Below are 19,650 nucleotides of genomic sequence, written 5' to 3'. Positions count from 1 at the left end.
AATTCTCCTGCCTCAGCCTCCTGAATAGCTGGGATTACAGGCGCCTGCCACCACACCTGGCTAATTTTTTTTTTTTGTATTTTTAGTAGAGATGGGGTTTCACTATGTTGGCTAGGCTGGTCTTGAACTCCTGACCTCAGGTGATCCGCTCGCCTCAGCTTCCCAAAGTTCTGGGATTACAGGTGTGAGCCACTGCACCCGACCATATATTTATGTATTTTTAAACCTTATTTTATAGACATAAAAATTGAGACTCATACAGGATGTGCTTCAGGACACGAAGGCTGTGAGGTAGAAGTAGGGCTTGAATGCAGGTCTTCTGACTCTAAAGCCAGTGATCTTTCACCACTCCTCTAAGTCTTAGTGCCCTCAGTAAATAAAAGATGATTTATTTATTGAACATGGAGGAGCTATGTTGAGTAAGATACCTGGTGAGTGATTGAGGCATCATCTCATATGACAGCCTCTTCTGAGTTTTGAGGGCTGGGAAGAACAGTTGAAAACCTCAGGAAGACCCTGAACATAGTCCTCATGAATATAGTTTTCCAGTTTTTGCATCTCTTACATTTCAGTGTCACTTATGAGCCAGACTTCAATTCTGCTGAACTATTAGCCAAAGAGCTGTACCGCGTGTTCCGGAAGTGCTGGATACTGTCAGTAGTTAATTCTCAGCTGGCAGGTTCCCTGAGTGCAGCTGGCTCGATAGTAAGTATCAAAAAAAATTAAGTATCAAAAAAAAATTGACCTTGAATTGAAAGTTCCTAAATTCTCATTTTGCCTGCCCTGTTCACTTTAAACATTTATGTTTCCTTGTATGGTCACTGGATATTAGGGGAGACTCAAAATGAATGAGGAAACTAGCATGTACTTATTGTGTACCAGAGACTGTGCTCAGCAGTCCACATTATTTTATTTTATTTTATTTATTAATTTTTTTGAGATGGATTCTTGCTCTGTTGCCCAGGCTGGAGTGCAGTGGCGTGATCTTAGCTCACTGCAACCTCCGCCTCCTAGGTTCAAGCGATTCTCCTGCCTCAGCCTCCCAAATAGCTGGGACTACAGGCGGCCTCCACCACACCCCGCTAACTTTTTTGTATTTTTAGTAGAGACAGGGTTTCACCATGCTGGCCGGGCTGTTTTCCAACTCCTGACCTCAAGTGATCTGCCCACTTTGGCCTCTCAAAGTGCTAGGATTATAGGCGTGAGCCACTGTGCCCGGCCAGCAGTCCACATTTTAATCCTCATAAGTATCCTATTAGGTAGAGGCTGTTCTTATTTTTATTTTTAAGTGGTAGGCCCAGCCTCCCAGTAGGGCTGGTCAGCTGTGAAGGAGGAGTCATGCCCAGGCTGCCTCATTGGAAAGTACATGTTGATTCCCTTATGGAACACACTGCTCACTGCTGTCAGAGAGCAGGCAGCCTTCTGAGGGTAGAGAACATTATGACAAAGGCTAAAATAGGGGTAGGGAAAATGCCCTCGAAGTGCAGAGGAAGGAGTGTTTAATTTTACCAGGGGAACTTAGGAAGGCTGATTGCAGATTTCAGAACTTGAGCTAAGTATTGGGCTGGCCAGAACTGTGGCAGGTAGAAAGGTTGGGGGAGGACGTTCTTGGCAAAGGGGAGCTGCAGCAAAAGTGGAGGGGCATGCTATGCTGTTGAGCAGAGTGATTCGGTGCAATTGGATCATACCCGTTTGTGAGTATTTGTGTGTGAGAGGTTGTTCTTTATGGAAATAAGGTTTGAATGGTAGTAGCCAAATTGTGGAGGATGTAGAATGCTAATTTGAGAAGTTTGGATTTTATTTTATTTTATTTATTTTTTGAGATGGAGTCTCACTCTGTTGCCCAGGCTGGAGTGCAGTGGCACAAGCTCGGCTCACTGCAACCTCCGCCTCCTGGGTTCAAGCAATTTCTGGCTAACTTTTGTATTTTTAGTAGAGACAGGGTTTCACTATGTTGGCCAGGCTGGTCTCAAACTCCTGACCTCAAGTGATCCGCCCACCTCGGCCTCCCAAAGTGCTAGGATTACAGGCGTGAGTCACTGCACCCGGCTGAGAAGTTTGGATTTTAAATGACAGTAGGAAAGTCCAGTGGTTCAGCAGGGAGGCACTGAACATTTATAAGCAAGGGGAATGGTCTTAATAGAGCTGTTTCTGGGGAAGACTAATAATGATAGGGGTTCTGATTGGTAGCATTTGTCAGTCTGTTGACTAAGAGGGGTGAGGCTTCTGCTATTCATAAATGCATTCCAGGTCAAAATGACCTACTTAACAGTAAATTTGAAGTCTGGAAATAAATGAACTAAAAATACTAAGAAAAGTGATCTCATCTGGATGGCATTTAAAGCAATTCTCTTGCAGATGGCTTTAGAGATGTGGAGGGCTCTTGGTATGCCCTTTAATTCAGTTAAAAGCACTATTAATTTTTCATGGTAAATTTTAATGTTGGAAATACATTTAGATGTTCCTTTAATTTAAATTCTTTGAAATATGTTTAAGTTGTTCCTAAATTGTTTTATGTCTTATGCAGGTTGTAAATGAAGAGTGTGTCCGAAAAGACTTTGAATCCAGTGTGAATGTAGTACAGGAAATTAAATTTAAGTCTAGGATCAGAGGGACTGAAGACTGGGCTCCTCCTAGATTTCAAATAATATTTAATATTCATCCACCACTCAAGTAAGTATGGGCTGCTGCTTGGGCCTCCAATCCATTTAAATCACATTGTGACAGATCCCACCTGACTCTCTATGGCAGTAGGTGAAAAAAATACATATGCTAAACAACACAGGAAAATTTGTTCTAGGGAAAGGAAAGTTGGCTGTATTTTCTGGCTTAGGTTTTTCTTTTTTTTCCTCTTGTTGACCATGGACTTTTGGGGGCTCTGTAAGTTTTGACAAGTTGAGAATTCAACTATGCAACCCTAATTGTGAATATTGCGTAGCAACTGAAAATTAAATAGGCTTAAAGGGGATTTTTTTAAGTGGCTAATATCAAAACTTAAAAATTATATACAATAATTTTTTTTAATTTGTTTCCTTTTTAAAAAAAATAGAGATGGGGTTTCACCATATTGCCCAGGCTGGTATCGGACTCCTGGGCTCAAGTGATCCGCCCATCTCAGCCTCCCAAAGTGCTAGGATTACAGGTGTGAGTCACCTCGCTCAGCCTATGATAATTTGAAAAGACTGGACCGCTTTATCTTCCAGAACAATCAGTGTGAAATAAAAATAAATGAATAAACTTCTAAAAAAGGAACATTTAATCTTAGGGAAAGCACTTATAGTTAAGAAATGTTACAGAGGCCGGGTACAGTGGCTCACACCTGTCTGTAATCCCAGCACTTTGGGAGGCCTAGGCTGGGGTCGGGGATCACCCGATGTCAGGAGTTTGAGGCCAGCCTGGGCAACATGGTGAAACCCTCTCTCTACTAAAAATAACAAAATTAACTAGGTGTGGTGGGCGCAGGCCTGTAATCCCAGCTACTCAGGAGGCTGAGGAGCAAGAATTGCTTTAACCCAGGAGGCAGAGGTTGCAGTGAGCTGAGATTGCACCACTGCACTCCAGCCTGGGTGACAGAGCGAGACTCGATCTCAAAACCAACAAAAGAAATGTAACAGAATGTAAATAAAAATATGTTTGTTCTCTAAGAAGTAACAAAAGTTCTAAAAGACAAAACAACTAAGATTATGCAAAAAAGGAAATAAACCTATAAATTTAAAGTAATAGTTTAATTGTAATTTGTTTTGAGACTATAGGACAGATTATGGACAAAGATTATACACAAAACATTTTAACCAAGTATAATTTTTCTGTCCCTCTTGGTTTGTATTCAATTTGATGTGCAAACCGCCAAGCGTTACAGAGGGACCGGTGAGGGTTGTTGACTGTGCCCAAGGGACTGGAGAGGGGTTGACGCTGCCCCATGGAGATGCCTTATAGACTAGATCTTTCTTTTGTTTTTCTTCTTTTGAGAGAATGCCAACAAAGTCTGTGGGGCTGCTTGGTCAGAGCTCCCTGTCTAGGCATTGTGAGAGGTCGCTTTCCTTAGCCTGGGGTATCTTTTCTTTAGGGGTTTCCTAGATCCCCACTATGGCACCTGGGCAGAGATTTAGCATATTTTTACCTTGGCCATCTTTGCTGATCTTGAACTGTAATCAAATTTTACAATTTCCTTGGTATTTCCAAGTCACATGTAAAACTATGGCATAAACAGTTCAATAGAAAATCCCTCAGGCCGGGCACAGTGGCCGATGCCTGTAATCTCAGCACTTTGGGAGGCCGAGGTGGGTGGGATCACCTGAGGTCAAGAGTTCAAGACCAGCCTGGCTAACATGGCAGAACCCTGTCTCTACTAAAAATTCAAAAATTTGCCAGGCGTGGTGGTGCATGCCTGTGGTCCTAGCTACTTGAGAGGCTGAGGCAGGAGAACGGCTTGAACTCGGGAGGTGAAGGTTGCAGTGAGCCAAGATTGCACCACTGCACTCCAGCCTGGGTGACAGAGTAAGACTCCATCTCAAAAAAAAAAAAAAAAAAGAAAGAAAATCCCTCAATGGAATGGAATATCTCTTACCAGAAATGTTTGATTTGATTTCTTTGTCTTATATTACCTCTTATTCGTCTAAATTTCTTTAGGTCCATTTGTGAATTTCCCAAGTGCATCGTCTTTTGGTGTACGGCCTCCCTGAACTGTCTTCCTTGTATCACATGTCTCTGGTTCTCTCTAGAGCTGGAACCCTGTACGTGGGCATCGAGACCTCCCTGAAAACACCTTGGAGTTATCAGTGACATTGACTTCTGCTTTGGTTTTAGCAGAAGCTTTTTTTTGTTTTTCTTTTTTTTGAGACAGAGTCTCACTCTGTCACCCAGGCTGGAGTACAGTGGCGTGATCTCGGCTCGCTGCAAGCTCCGCCTCCTGGGTTCACGCCATTCTCCTGCCTCGGCCTCCCGAGTAGCTGGGACCACAGGTGTCTGCCACCACGCCCGGCTAATTTTTTCTATTTTTCGTAGAGACGGAGTTTCACCATGTTAGCCAGGATGGCCTTGATCTCCTGACCTCGTGATCCGCCTGCCTCAGCCTCCCAAAGTGCTGGGGTTACAGGTATGAGCCACTGTGCCCGGCCTAGCAGAGACTTTTAAAGAGATGTAGCTTTAAGGCGGGGCACAGTGGCTCATGCCTGTAATTCCAGCACTTTGGGAGGCCAATGTAGGAGGACGACTTGAGGCCAGGAGTTTGAGACCAGCATGGGCAACATGGAGAGACTCTGTCTCTACAAAAAATTAATAAATAAATAAAGCCCAAAAAAGCTAGCTGAGCATGGTGGTATGTACATGTAGTCCTAGCTACCTGCACAGGAGGCTGAGGATTGCTTGAGCTGAGCCGAGGAGTTTGAGGCAGTAGTGAACTATGATCGTGCCAGTGCCCTCCAGCCTGCATGACAGCGCAAGACTCTGTCTCAGGAAAAAAAATTAAAATAAAAAAAATTATTTGTAGCTTTAAAAGACCCAGAGATTTCAACTAGAAAATTGTATTGAATAAATCTGTTTCTCTCCCAAATGAAAAGTGACAAAGTTAAGGCCCTTAGTTGAGAAAAGTATCACAATAGCAATTTCTTTTCTAATTAGTGAAAAATGTTCCATTGGCCTTCTCTGAAATGTAACTAGTATTATTTTTCGTATTCAGGAGGGACCTTGTGGTGGCAGCCCAGAATTTTTTCTGTGCTGGCTGTGGAACTCCAATAGAGCCTAGTAAGTATGGATAATGGATCGCCTGCTTATTATGTGATGACAAGGTTCAGAATAGCAAAGTAGGGCAGCGCATTGCTTGTGTAAGAGACACCTTTGATGAGAAGTTGTTATAAGAGCTTCACAGAAGTTGCCCTCTTTTTCATGAGGAGTCCATCATGACTGACACGGCTGTGTGACCAACTAGGACCGAGGACACCAGGACCAGCCTCCTAGTTCTCTCCCTGTTGGGCATCAGCTCCAGCCACGTGGCCTCCTGCTGCCCCTTGAAAATGCCAGGCTCACTTCCGACGTATTTGCATTTGTGGTTTTCTCTCCCTCAAATGCTCTCCCTGCAGACACCCCCATGACAGATTCCTTTGCTTCTTTCACATTTTCACTCCAAAGTCACGAAGTCTTCCCTTGCTGCCCTATCTAAAATGCCTGTCTTGCCCCACTGCTGGCCACAGACAATCCCATGAACATTTTATATTACCCATCCTTATTTTTTTTCTTTATTTTCTTGCACAATATTTTCTTAGAAGTTCCTTCTTATTTTGTATTCTTAGCACAGTCTTTCTAAAATAGTCTCTTATATTTTACTAATATGTCTTATTATTATCTGTCTTCAACACTAGATTATAAGTTCTGTGAGGCCACATGTATTGTCTGTTATATTTATTACTTTAGTCCCAGCTTCTAGAAGAGTGCCTGGCATGTAATAGGTCCTCAAAAGATATTTGTTGAGTAAAGAAATGGCTTAACAAGGAACTAGCCAAACTTCTCTGAGAGAGTTTGAGGAGGTAGCCTGAGAGGATCATTCCTGGGCCAACTGAGGCCTAGAAGATTAGGCTTTCCTGGGCCAGGCACGGTGTCTCCCACCTGTAATCCCAGCACTTTGGGAGGCCGAGGTGGGCGGATCACCTGAGGTCAGGAGTTTGAGACCAGCCTGGCCAACATGGTGAAACCACATCTCTACTAAAAATACAAAAAAATTAGCCAGGCATGGTGGTAGGCTCCTGTAATCCCGGCTACTCGGGAGGCTGAGACAGGAAAATTCCTTGAAACCAGGAGGCAGAGGTTGCAGTGAGCCGAGATCGCACTATTGTACTCCAGCCTGTGTGACAAAGTGAGACTCCATCTCAAAAAAAAAAAAAAAAAAAAAAAAAAAAGCTCGGGCTTTCCTCCGTCAGAAATGCAAGTTTCCCCCTTGAGACTGGGAATCACTTGTTCTGCTCTGATGGTACCTGTATGTCTGACCTGCAAAAGGCTGGAAAGAGGAGCTTTGTGGAAAGAGTTCCCTTAGCCTTTGATAGTTGGTTTTTGAAGGAAAAAGACTATGAGGAGCTCCTACTTCAAGAGATAAAAATAGCAAGCAGGAATCGATCTGGGCTTCCTCTCCCACACTGGATGATAATGCCTGATGGGCATCACCACTGTTGCTGATTTTCTTTGAATGAGTCATTTTCCCAGCACGTCTAGTGGGGAACATGTCTCTGGTTAACCACTGTATCCTGGCGCTTCCATAAATATCGAATGCATGAGTCAGAAACTGTACACATATGACTATCGCTCCACCAACTTTTTGTTATTTCCCTAAGCTTGTTCAGGTGTGGAGATGTGTGTCTGCACTTTTGTACAGTAGCCTTGCCCTCAGGGAGCTTGCTTATCATCTTTTAGGGAAGATACACTTATCAGGCAAGTAAGTGTATATAACACAAAGTGATGTACGTAACAAAAGAGTCAAGAGTGCCGTGGGATTTACAGCAAGGGAACTTCATCTGAGCTTGAGAAGATGGGAGTAAGAGGTTTCATCGGAAAGTGATTGCCCACAGAAGTAGGGGTGTTTGTCATGTGCAAAGGGCCTGTGGCAAGTAAAGAAACCCTGTGTGGCCAGAGAGTAAGAATAGGAGGAGAAAACATGCTGCAGAGGTAGGCAGAGCACAGATTGTAGACAGCATAGAAATAATTTTGGGCTTTTCCTGTTAACTTCCTCTAGCTTCTAGGATACATTTTGTTTAACTTTTGACTTTGAGATAATTTTAGACTTACAGAAGAGTTGCAAAAATAGTAGAGAGAGTTCCTGTACACCCCTCACCCAGCTTCCTCTGCTGCTAACATCTTACATAATCATAGTTTCAACCTGAGAAATTAGCATTGGGTACAGTCCTATTAATGAAACCCCAGGCTTTATTCAGATGTCACCAGGTTTTCAATAACATCCTTTATCTGTTTCAGAATTCCATGTTGAAGTTAGTTGTCATGTTTTCCTTAGTCTCCTTCAACTTCCACACACTGAACATGACATTTTACCCTTTACTAGTTCAGTATATCCCAAAAATAAGGATAAGAAACAAGTTATCACACCAAAAAAATTAAAAACAATTTCCTATATTGTCTACTTCCTAGTCCTTTTTGTTCTTAAGGTATCATTTATGGCTGTTTTTTCCATCTAGGTTGCAGTCAAGTTTCATACATTGCATTTAGTTATTGATTCTCTTTAGTTAGCTTTATTCTAGAACTGCACTATGCAGTATGGTACCACTAGCCCACCTGGCTATTTAAAATTAAATTTAAATTAATTGAAATTAAGAATTCAGTTCCTCAGTCACACTAACTACATTTCAAGTACTCAATAGCCACATGTAACTCATGGCTACTGTATTGGACAGCGCAGATATAGAACACTTTTATCCTCATGGAAAGTTATACTGGACATCTCTGTTCCAGAATATTTCCCTTCCACCCCACCCCCTGATGCTGACTTTTCATAAAATGAGGACAATTGTGTTTTAGAGCAGGATTTCTCAACTTCAATACCATGGACTGTCGTGGGGGGTCCTGTGCACTATAGGATGTTTAGCAGCATCAGTAGATGCCAGAAGCAGCTCCCAGTGGCAACTGAAAATGGCGCCTGACATTTGCAAATGCCCATGGGAGACAAAATCACCGTTGGCCAAGAACCACTGGTTTAGGTCACTTTGTATTGTTCTGTTTTAGTTAAAGGGCTTAGGAAACTAAAAACGATGGACATTAGTGTATTCTGTATTGATACTATAACAGTATGTATTCAATAAAGCTTGATGAATGAGTGAATGGATATTGAGTGTATGTTGAGGAGTAGATGAAACTGTTGCTACCAGAAGCTCACAGGTGTCTAACCCTGAATTTCTCCTATTTCACTGAATTGACTAACTCAGTGTTCATGATGACTCTAGAGAACATAACTATCATGAATAACAAAAAACAACTCTATTTATTTGTTTGCTTTTAAACATCAACTCAGAGTATGACCTGGGTCTGAGGGGCAATTTGGGCAAGTGCAAAGGCATTATTAGCTCCCTCTCCCTTTCCCACTATCGAATGCAGCAGAGGAGGAGTGGGACATGATGGCTGTGGGCTGGAGCTTTGGCATTCCAGGCTTGGGTTGGAATCCTGCCTGCCTACATACTGTTGATGTGGCCCTGCGTGTTGCCTAACTTCAGTGTCTTGTGCTTTTATCAGTGAAATAGGGGAAATAACCGTCCCTCTCTCACAGACTTTCTAGCACAGAATGACATAGTAAATGTAAAACATTTAACTGATCTGTGGCACAGAGTAAGTGTTCAGTAAGATTCGTTTCTGTGGTCACTCCCAGCCAGGCCTTGTTTATTTTTTATTTTTATTCTTTTGAGATGGAGTTTCACGTTTGTTGCCCACCCAGACTGGAGCGCAATAGCGCAATCTCAGCTCACTGCAACCTCTGCCTCCCGGGTTCAAGCAATTCCCCTGCCTCAGCCTCCTAAGTAGCAGGGATTACAAGCATGCACCACCACTCCAGCCTAATTTTGTATTTTTAGTAGAGATGGGGTTTCTCCATGTTGGTCAGGCTGGTCTCGAATTTCCGACCTCAGGTGATCTGCCCACCTCGGCCTCCCAAAGTAATGCGATTACAGGCGTGAGCCACCACGCCTGGCCAGGCCTTGTTTATTTTTAAAGCCATTATTTGGAAATGATCTTCAGAATCTACAGCGTGCGGGTTCTACAGCAGCTGCTTTCCCATCCATGATTTCATTAATCCTCCCAACAATGGCAACTAAGATTTGTGTTATGCTGTATGATATTTCAATTACAAAGACATACATGACTCAAACTATGAATGATAAATATCAAACTTGGTTCATGTCAGAACCTAGTGTTGAGGGAGGGGCACATAGGAGACTTCGACTGAATTGTTTTCTTTCTGAAGCTGGGTAGTGAGTGCACAGGTATTTGTCGCATTACTTTTTATACCTTTTGTTTGTTAATGTATTTTATTAGACACATTTCCAAAAGTGGTCAATGAGTGTTTATTTTAGTAGGTTAGAAAGTGCAGTGGGCCTGGTGGCTCACACCTGTCATCCCAACACTTTGGGAGGCCAAGATGGGTGGATCACCTGAGGTCGGGAGTTTGAGACCAGCCTGGCCAACATGGTGAAACCCCATCTCTACTAAAAATACAAAAATTAGCCGGGCATGGTGGTGCGCCCTGTAGTCCCAGCTACTAGGGAGGCTGAGGCAGGAGAATTGCTTGAACCCAGGAGGGAGAGGTTGCAGTGAACTGAGATCATGCCACTGCACTCCAGCCTGGGCAACAGAGCGAGACTCCTTCTCAAAAAAAAAAAAAAAAAAAAAAAAAAGTGTAAAGAGCAAAAATTCCTTCTTTCCCCTACCCTCCAGAAATAGTCACTGTTGGCTTTTTGGTGGGGATCCAGACAGTGCATATACGTTTATGTGTATGTTTATATATATGTTCTTAAATAAAATTGAGATCACATTATACCTATTTGTAACTGGATGTCCACTTCCCATGCTCTTCCATGTATTTTATGGGCTGTATGGCATTTCATGTTGAGTGCACCATACTTATTTAACCAATTGCCCTTCGATGGACTTTTTGGCTGCCACCCCCATTATAAATGTGCTGTAATGAACACCTTTTTATATCACTGTGTGTGCCTGTTAGCACTTCTGTCTGATGGAGTCACGGAAGCAGGATTACTGTTACACATGTAAGAATTGAAGTCTATCACAAAAATGTCTTCCTACAAATTAGTTCTATCAGTGCTAGACATAAGTGCCCTCCTCTAGATACTGCACCAGTTCTGGGCCTTCTAAATTTATGACAGGCTGAGCCAAAACAGAGTATCTCACCTTTTCTTTTCTTTTCTTTCATTTTATTTCGATTTCATTTTATTATTTGTCATCAATTTGTGACAGGGTCTCACTCTGTTGCCCAGGCTGGAATGCAGTGGCATGATGATGGCTCACTGTAGCCTCCACCTTCAAGCAATCCTCCTGCCTTAGCCTCCCAAGTAGCTAGGACTACAGGCACACACTACATTGCCTGGCTAATTTTTTTTTTTTTTTTTTTGTGGAGATGGGGTCCCACTATGTTGCCCACGCTGGTCTTGAACTCCTGGGCTCGAACTCCTGGGCTCAAGCGATCCTCCCGTCTTGGCCTCCCAAAGTGCTAGGATTACCGGTACAAGCCACTGTGCTCAGCCTCACTTTTAAAATATGCATTTTTTTTTGTTTCTGAGATTGTTTTTCTCTGTTAGTAATCTGCATTTCTTCTTTCCATGAATTACCTATTCCCATCCTTTGTGCATTTTTGTATTTTTTTCTCATTGATTTATCAAGGTCTTTATGATGCTGCTTCCTAACATTGTATATATACTGCTTCACAATTTATAAAGCACTTTTCCTATGTGTAATATCACTCAATCCAGTTCTGAGTTGCATTTTGTGGTCTCAGAATAGTTAGCCTAATCTGCCTTCAGTCTTCCTGCTAGTGAGAGGAGTCCGGATTCCCACCCAGATTTCCAGATCCTAAAATGAACGTTCCTTTCGCTACACTGCAGTTTGCAATTTCCATCTTCCAAATCCAGGAGTATTTTGGGAAGGTTTTGTTTTTCCGACATCTGTTCCACAAGAGCAGAGCTCATGAATGGCCATGATTTAATTCCCCAAGTCTCTGCCTGAGCCTTCCCAGCTGTCATGAGGTTGAGTATGGCTTTATCATCATGAAACAAGTCATCAGAGTCTTTGAATCTTGCATAGGAATTGGAAGTCAGGGGTATACCAGGATAGGTTTTCAGCACCAGGTGCGGCACTCACCCTCCGGTGTGCTTGGCAGAGTTTGTGAAGCGGCTCCGGTACTGCGAATACCTAGGGAAGTATTTCTGTGACTGCTGCCACTCATATGCAGAGTCCTGCATCCCTGCCCGAATCCTGATGATGTGGGACTTCAAGAAGTACTACATCAGCAATTTCTCCAAACGGCTGCTCGACAGCATATGGCACCAGCCCATTTTCAATTTGCTGAGCATCGGCCAAAGCCTGTATGCAAAAGCCAAGGAGCTGGACAGAGTGAAGGTGAGCCGCAGCCCCAACCCCATCCCTCTCATTGGAAGTGTCCTGTGGCAGGAAATGCACTTCACACTAGCTTGGGGAACCCACAGATATATCCTCTAAGAGGCAAATGGATCATAAAGCGAGTGAAGCGGCTGGGCGCAGGGGCTCACGCCTGTAATCCCAACACGCTGAGAGGCCAAGGTGGGCAGATTGCCTGAGGTCAGGAGTTCGAGACTAGCCTGGCCAACATGGTGAAATCCCATCTCTACTAGAAATACAAAAAAAAAAAAAAAAAAAAAAAATTAGTCGGGTATAGTAGCACATGCCTGTAATCCCAGCTACTTGAGGAGGCTGAGGCAGGAGAATCGCTTGAACCTGGGAGGTGGAGGTTGCAGTGAGCCAAGATTGCACTACTGCACCCCCCCAGCCTGGGTGACAGAGCAAGACCCTGTCTCAAAAAAAAAAAAAAAATAGTGAAGCTTATACTTTGGAGCCCCTCTCCTGCACAGGCTCTTTCCAAGGCCCCACACTGAATCTTATACTTAGTATTATGTTTTTCTTGAAGAAGGCCCCAAAGTTCTGTAAGTTTTAGGTTCTACAAAACCTGGATCCATGCAGGGCACACTCTGTGGATCAGCGGACTCAGTTGTGAAGCCTTGCTGTATAGGCTGTTTGCTTTCAAGGTTTGTTTTATACAAATGCAGCATTTCAAGGTTAGAAATAACATTTAAATTTGACTTGCACTTTTCCCATGTCATTTATTACATTTAACTTTCCCCCGTGTTTGGTTTCTCCCATTAGGAAATTCAGGAGCAGCTCTTCCATATCAAGAAGCTGTTGAAGACCTGTAGGTTTGCTGACAGGTACCATTCTCAGCTGGGACAGGCTGCCTTCCCTCCATACATCTGCTAATCCTATTAGTGCCTCCTGCATCTGGCGCCCCCATTACACAGGGCTTCTTAGCATAGTGATGACCTCATGGCTTTCCTTGGGAAATCATGCCATCTCTTTGAATTACTAAGCCAATAGTGGAATGCATTAGTCTGTTCTCAAGTAGCTAATAAAGACATACCAGAGATTGGGTAATTTATAAAGGAAAGAGGTTTAATTGACTCACAGTTTCGCATAGCTGGGGAGGCCTCAGAATCATGGTGGAAGGTGAACGAGGAGCAAAAGCACGTCTTACACAAAGAGAGAGCATTTGCAGGGGAACTCTCCTTTATAAAGCCATCAGATCAGCCAGGCGCGGTGGCTCACACCTGTAATCCCAGCACTTTGGGAGGCCGAGGTGGGTGGATTACGAGGTCAAGAGATCGAGACCATCCTGGCCAACATGGTGAAACTCTGTCTCTACTAAAATTACAAAAATTAGCTAGGTGTGGTGCTGCATGCCTGTAGTCTCAGCTACTTGGGAGGCTGAGGCAGGAGAATCGCTTGAACCCAGGAGGCAGAGGTTGCAGTGAGTCAAGATCGCACCACTGAACTCCAGCCTAGAGACAGAATGAGACTGTCTCAAAAAAAAAAAAAAAAAAAATCAGATCTCGTGAGACTTATTCACTACCATGAGAACAACACAGGAAAGACGTGCCTCATGATTCAATTACCTCCCACCAGGCTTCTTCCATTATGTGGGAATTATGGGAGCTACAATTCAAGATGAGATTTGGGTGGGGACACAGCCTAACCATATAATGGAGAATTTAACTCATTAAGAAGAATGGTTTAGTTGGAGGATAAAACAACTCTAGCCAGTGACCTTTTTATTATTATTATTGTTATCATTAAATTGTGGTAAATACATATAAAATTTACCATCTTAACCATTTTTAGAATACACTTCAGTGGCATTAAAGTATTAACATCGTTATGCAATCATCACCACCATCCAGCCCCCAAACTCTTTTCATCTTGCAAAACTAAAACTCTGTATCATTTAACAACACCCCATTCCCTCTTCCTCCTAGCCTAACTCCTGGCAGCCACTATTCTACTTTCTGTCTCTATGATTTTGCCCACACACATGCCTTATATAAGAGGAATCTTACAGTATTTCTTTTTGTGACTGGCTTGTTTGACTTAGCATAAAGTCCTCAAGGTTCATTCATGTTGTAGCATGTGTGAGAATTTCCTTCCTTCTTTTTTTTTTTGAGGCGGAGTCTCGCTCTGTCGCCCGGGCTGGAGTGCAGTGGCGCGATCTCCGCTCACTGCAAGCTCCGCCTCCCGAGTTCACGCCATTCTCCTGCCTCAGCCTCCCGAGTAGTTGGGACTACAGGCGCTCGCCATCACGCCTGGCTAATTTTTTGTGTGTTTTTAGTAGAGACAGGGTTTCGTCGTGTTAGCCAGGATGGTCTCAATCTCCTGACCTCGTGATCCGCCCACCTCGGCCTCCCAAAGTGCTGGGATTACAGGCGTGAGCCACCGCGCCCAGCCAGAATTTCCTTCCTTCTTAAGGTTGAGTAATATTTCATTGTATGTATATACTACATTTTTTTAATCCATCTATTCGTCCGTGGACACTAGGGTTGCTTCCCCTCCTTGGCTATTGTGAATAAAGTGGATATGACCATGAGTATACCAGGGGCCTTTTAAAACCCCTTATAGGGAGGCATGTCTAACCAAGTGGGACCATGGTCTTCAAAAATTCTACTTTAGAAGTTTATCGTAAGGACATACCGAGGGATATAGGCAGAGATTTAAAGTATAGTTTTGTTTTGTTTTGTTTTGTTTTTAGACAGTCTCACTCTGTCACCAAGTTTGGCATGCAGTGGCACAGTCTTGGCTCACTGCAGCCTCTTCCTCCCAGGTTCAAGCGATTCTCGTGCCTCACCCTCCCAAGTAGGTGGGATTACAGACGTGTGCCATCACACCTGGCTAATTTTTGTATTTTTAGTAGAGACAGGGTTTCACCATGTTGGCCAGGCTGGTCTTAAACTCCCGACCTCAGGTGATCCGCCTGCCTCAGCCTCCCAAAGTGCTGGGATTACTAGTTTTGTTTTTAAATAAGAAAAAGCATTAAAAGTCTATTAAGAGGTATTATGCTGTCTCCCTGGGTGATGGGATCATTGGTACTCCAAACCTCAGTGTCCTGCAATATATCTATGTAACAAACCTGCACACATACCCCCAAATCTAAAATAAAAGTTGAAATTATTTGACAAATCTAGGTGTTCATAATAGGGCAGTACTTACATTAATACCATGTCTGTAGAATAGAATACTATACAACCAGGAAAGAGTTAGGCATGAATTCAGTGAGAGAGAGATTTTTAAGTAGAAAAAGCATAGATTACTCAAAGAAGTGAAGATTATTTATTGTAGTTGGTGGAATTATAGAGTTTTTAAATAAATGATTTAGCTTTAAAGCGTTTTTTCAGTCTCTGATCTTTAATGATGATGTATTGTGTTTTAATTAAATTTTGGGGGAAGGAGCATATATTCTAGAGTCATTTGGTTTTGAGCCTTTGCTTCATGGCCTTGGCATGGCATTGGTCTCAGGGCCTCGGTTTTTTCATCCACAACATATAACAATACCTATACTTCCTACCTTGTACAAAAATTCTTGAATATCCGTTCTGGGCTTCAGATAAAAAAAATTAGTAGATCTGTGTTAAGTCCAGGGGGATGGTCAGCACAAACCGATCATTGCTGGACTGAGTGTTAGACACGTGTCGGGGGACCATGAGGATACAAACAGAGGCGGCATTTAGCTCAGTTGGGAGTGAGATAGGGTAGAGAGCAAGCAAGGATTCCAGGAGAAAAAGGCTGAGCTTGAAGAGTAAGGTGGAGCAAAGAAGAGGGATTGGGGATTCTCCAGGCAGAGGATGCTGCAGGAGTGGGCACCTCAGGCTGGGTGCAGAATTGAAGAGAATTTGGCATTGTAGCATGCCAAGTCCAGTGTAGGCCGTGGCTGTCTTGGAAGTGCAGGGAATAGTGCTTCTACTAGCCATTGAGAGAATTCAGGTCGACACCTGCCAGGTTTGGAGAAGATGAAGTTTTGAATGCCCTAGGGACCATGACCACTGGCAATTGGCTGCATGAGCCTTAAGCTCAGTGCCTGACTTGTGCATTTGGAAGTCATAGGCTTGCCGAGTGAGCGAGAGTTCTCACAGCTGAGCCAACAGTCCATAAGGCTGATAGACTTGAAATGTAGCTGGAAGAAATAAGGTAGGAATTCTGATTACTTAGTAATCAAAGGGTACTAGGTTCACATTCTTTAAGACCTAAAAAACTAATGCTCAGTTTTCTTTCGCTCAATGTGTGCATGGGCAGGCTGTAAGAGATGCAGGTCTCTGCTTATTCAGCTTTTTGAAATCAGCTTTCATGGAATTTTAACTTCCTGGCTTCCAAGCAAACTTGCAACATGTAGAACGGTGGCAAGCATAGTTCACTGTTGTTCTTGGAGCTATTTATTTTTTAAATTGAGTTAAAAAAATTAAGTGTGAGTGCCAAGAGAAAACAACTGGCCCCATTCTTCCCCGGCCTCTGTGTGGGTGGGTTTCTGAATTCCTCTTTGTTTCCTCTCTGGCAGTGCATTAAAGGAGTTCGAGCAGGTGCCGGGACACTTGACTGATGAGCTTCACCTGTTCTCCCTTGAGGACCTGGTCAGGATCAAGAAAGGGCTGCTGGCACCCTTACTCAAGGACATTATGAAAGCTTCCCTTGCACATGTGGCTGGCTGTGAGGTGAGGGTGCACCCGGAGCAGATGCGTTCCCAGTGCACCAGGGCCTGTGCTGGGTGTTCCACACTTGACTTCATTTAACTCTCACAAACCCTGAGGGAAGTGCCGGTGACCTAGTTAGAGATGAGAAAACTGAGGTCAGAGCTGTGAAGTAACAGCTGAGATACCCCTGCTGGTAAGTGGCAGAGCTGGGATGCAAGCCTGGACCAATGGACTTCATCTGGGTGCCAAGTTCTGCTCAGGGCCCACTCTGCCCTGATGCACCAAATATAGTCATGTGGAGCCAGGATTCAATGGAACAGGAAGCTCTGTGTCTACATGGATTGAAGAATTGTAGTGCAGCAATGAGAAATGAAATTAGATCATGTCAGAGTGCGTGTTTACAATTAGGACCTTACTCTGGTACTTTAAAACTTCTTTGATGTGGAATTGGATGAATATACATTTTTCTTTTTTTTTTTATTCTGACTCATTCATTGCTGCAAAACACAATATCCTTTTCCTTCTAGAGGCTGGAATCATAGACACTCAAACACTGATGTTTATAAAGTTCTGTAATAGTGAAAACTCGGCTTCTCCATCAAGAGAAGGTTGTAACTTTTTGATGTCTTCTTTTACAGCTGTGTCAAGGAAAGGGCTTTATTTGTGAATTTTGCCAGAATACGACTGTCATCTTTCCATTTCAGACAGCAACATGTAGAAGATGTTCAGGTATCTTAATAATTTAATAACATAAGCTTAATAATAGGTTAACTAGTTAAACTAAGTTTAGTAACTTAAGCACAAAATTAACTTAAGCTGAATAACAGCTTAATAATTTAAGCACAGTTATTTAAAGTACAGTCATGCTGGTGTGTGCTTGTATGCTGGATTGGAGATAATGAAGTTTTGGGCCAGAAGGAGGAGTATTTGGGTGGGGCAGGGATAAAGGATAATGTCTTCTGGTGCAGGGTTTGGATAGAGGAGATGGTCCCTTTGTTGCCTATGCCCACCTCTCTGTCTTGTAATTGGATCATTCATGGCCAGTGGTGAAGTCTCTGGCTGCTTTTGCGCCACGGAGGCAGAGTTGAGTAGCTGTTGTAGAGACCGCATGGCCACAGGGTCTAAAACATTTGCTATCTGGCTCTTTACAGAAAAGGTTGCCGACCCTTCTACGGTATTAGTGCCCGAGAGAATCCCGTGTTCTGTAAGCTCTGTTTCATGGGAGAGATCCTGGTAATGAACTCTGCCTTCACCCTTGATAGGGGCATATCCTCCTCTCAGGCCACTCCAGTGTTGTCTCCCCAACCCTTTAGGCAGTGTTGCAGGACTGGCTCCCCAGCAAAGAGACTCTGGGGCAGAGATTTGCCTACAAAAAGTTTCATGTTCTTCAACTTAATACCTGTAGGGGTGTGCAGGTAGCAAGACTGGGAGAGGGAGAAGTTGAACTGTGGTGGGGTTGCAGTGGAGCCCTCAGCTCATCTCACGGGGAGCTCTGGAGTTTGGTGGCCTTTCAGCATTGTTCCAAACTGGGGACAAATTGGGGCCGGCCTACTCACTATATAGTGATCAGTCATTGAATGCAGGCTGGTGCCAGGAAGGGGACAAAGCAGCTTTCTCGATGTAGGGCCATTTCTAGAGAAACAATGTGGCTTCCCAAGAGTTATCAGCCACCAGCTCTCTCAGCAGCTGGGGAAACTTTCGCCTGCCTCAATGCTTGGGCAGATCCAGGGGGCACTGCAGTGTCCGTTACATCAGGCTCTCTGAGCCTCCTGTTCATGACCTGTTGGAAGAGTCCAACAGGTCTGCTGAAATGTGACCTGCTGAAACGTGAGTTTCAGCCTGGCTGATTTCTTTTTAGAAGACTCTGGGCTCTGGATTCAGACCCTCCTCCCTCCCTAGGATGGAGACGAATGTCTGCAGAAATGTGAGAAAACAAGATAGCCTGTTTGCTGACGGCTGTCTTCCTTGCTTGCAGCGTGCAGGGCTTGCTTTCACAAACAGTGCTTCCAGTCCTCCGAGTGCCCCCGGTGTGCGAGGATCACAGCAAGGAGAAAACTTCTGGAAAGCATGGCCTCTGCAGCAACATGATGCCCCTGAGAACTGTGAAAAAGACTGTTCAACATGCCTTATGATAACACCGATTTGTGTCTATTATTGGTGACATTGTTTGAGATATCGGGTATTGTATATTAAGGAAAAAGATGGTCTATATTCTCTTTATTGCATATACTTAATGTTTCAAAAGAATGCAGATTCTGTGATTAAGCACAGGGTTGATAGTGGTTTTGTTTACAAATGTTCTGTTTTGGCTGCTATTGGTTTTTCAAAGAGGTTTTTATACTTTTGTATTTGAATAGTTATGTTTCACTGATGCTGAGCCAGTTTGTGTATGTGTGCATATGTATGAACTGTAACAGACAAGATGAATTACTCTGGTCAGAGTAATTCTCTTCCTCTAAAGCTTGTTTGATGAAACTGGTTGGTCCTTTCAGTGAACAAAAATATGACCCCAAATCTGTTTGCTCTGGCTTTTATTTCTTCAGGAAACAGACTTCCACTTAAATGCCACTTTGTGATTGTGTCAATCATACACATTTTATTTACTCCAGAGTTTAAATAGAGAGTACACATTTCTTCTGCAGATTTATTTCATGATGAGTTTGAGTTGCTTAGCAGGGCGTGTAGGTCCAGTTGAAGTGCAGTTTGAAGCAACTGCTTCTAGATGGCACTCTTTCAGGTGGCACAGATCGAACCTGTATTTGTCGTCTCTGTTCCACACACTGCAATGTCAAGGGACGCAGAAGTGAGTAGAATTCCATCCCTGCCCTTGAGGATCTTGCTTTAATAGATGTAAAACTGAACATAAGGTATTTGCAGATTTAAACAAACTGGGGGA

General features: G+C 43.4%; 1 protein-coding gene across 16 annotated transcripts in view; it reads left to right on the top strand.

Annotated features, from left to right (window-relative positions):
- RUBCNL (rubicon like autophagy enhancer) overlaps positions 1 to 19,268 on the top strand; it is a 46,203-nt gene extending 26,935 nt beyond the window's left edge. For 7 of the 16 annotated variants that reach the window (XM_063650836.1, XM_063650842.1, XM_063650841.1 and 4 more), the window contains exons 7-15: positions 573 to 705; positions 2,528 to 2,673; positions 5,678 to 5,742; positions 11,876 to 12,114; positions 12,895 to 12,956; positions 16,622 to 16,775; positions 17,393 to 17,483; positions 17,906 to 17,987; positions 18,730 to 19,268. In XM_063650836.1, the coding sequence (XP_063506906.1) occupies positions 573 to 705; positions 2,528 to 2,673; positions 5,678 to 5,742; positions 11,876 to 12,114; positions 12,895 to 12,956; positions 16,622 to 16,775; positions 17,393 to 17,483; positions 17,906 to 17,987; positions 18,730 to 18,886 (1,129 nt within the window). In that variant the 3' untranslated portion in view covers positions 18,887 to 19,268. Of the gene's footprint in view, positions 1 to 572; positions 706 to 2,527; positions 2,674 to 5,677; positions 5,743 to 11,875; positions 12,777 to 12,894; positions 12,957 to 14,407; positions 14,545 to 16,621; positions 16,776 to 17,392; positions 17,484 to 17,905; positions 17,988 to 18,729 lie in introns of those variants that run through there. The other 9 variants (XM_063650843.1, XM_054446703.2, XM_054446707.2 and 6 more) reach the window with 3 other exon arrangements.
- The last annotated feature ends 382 nt before the right edge of the window (positions 19,269 to 19,650 follow it).

Source organism: Pongo pygmaeus, chromosome 14 (assembly GCF_028885625.2).
Source record: "Pongo pygmaeus isolate AG05252 chromosome 14, NHGRI_mPonPyg2-v2.0_pri, whole genome shotgun sequence".
NCBI lineage: Eukaryota > Metazoa > Chordata > Mammalia > Primates > Hominidae > Pongo > Pongo pygmaeus.
This window is presented reverse-complemented; position numbering and strand designations above follow the sequence as displayed.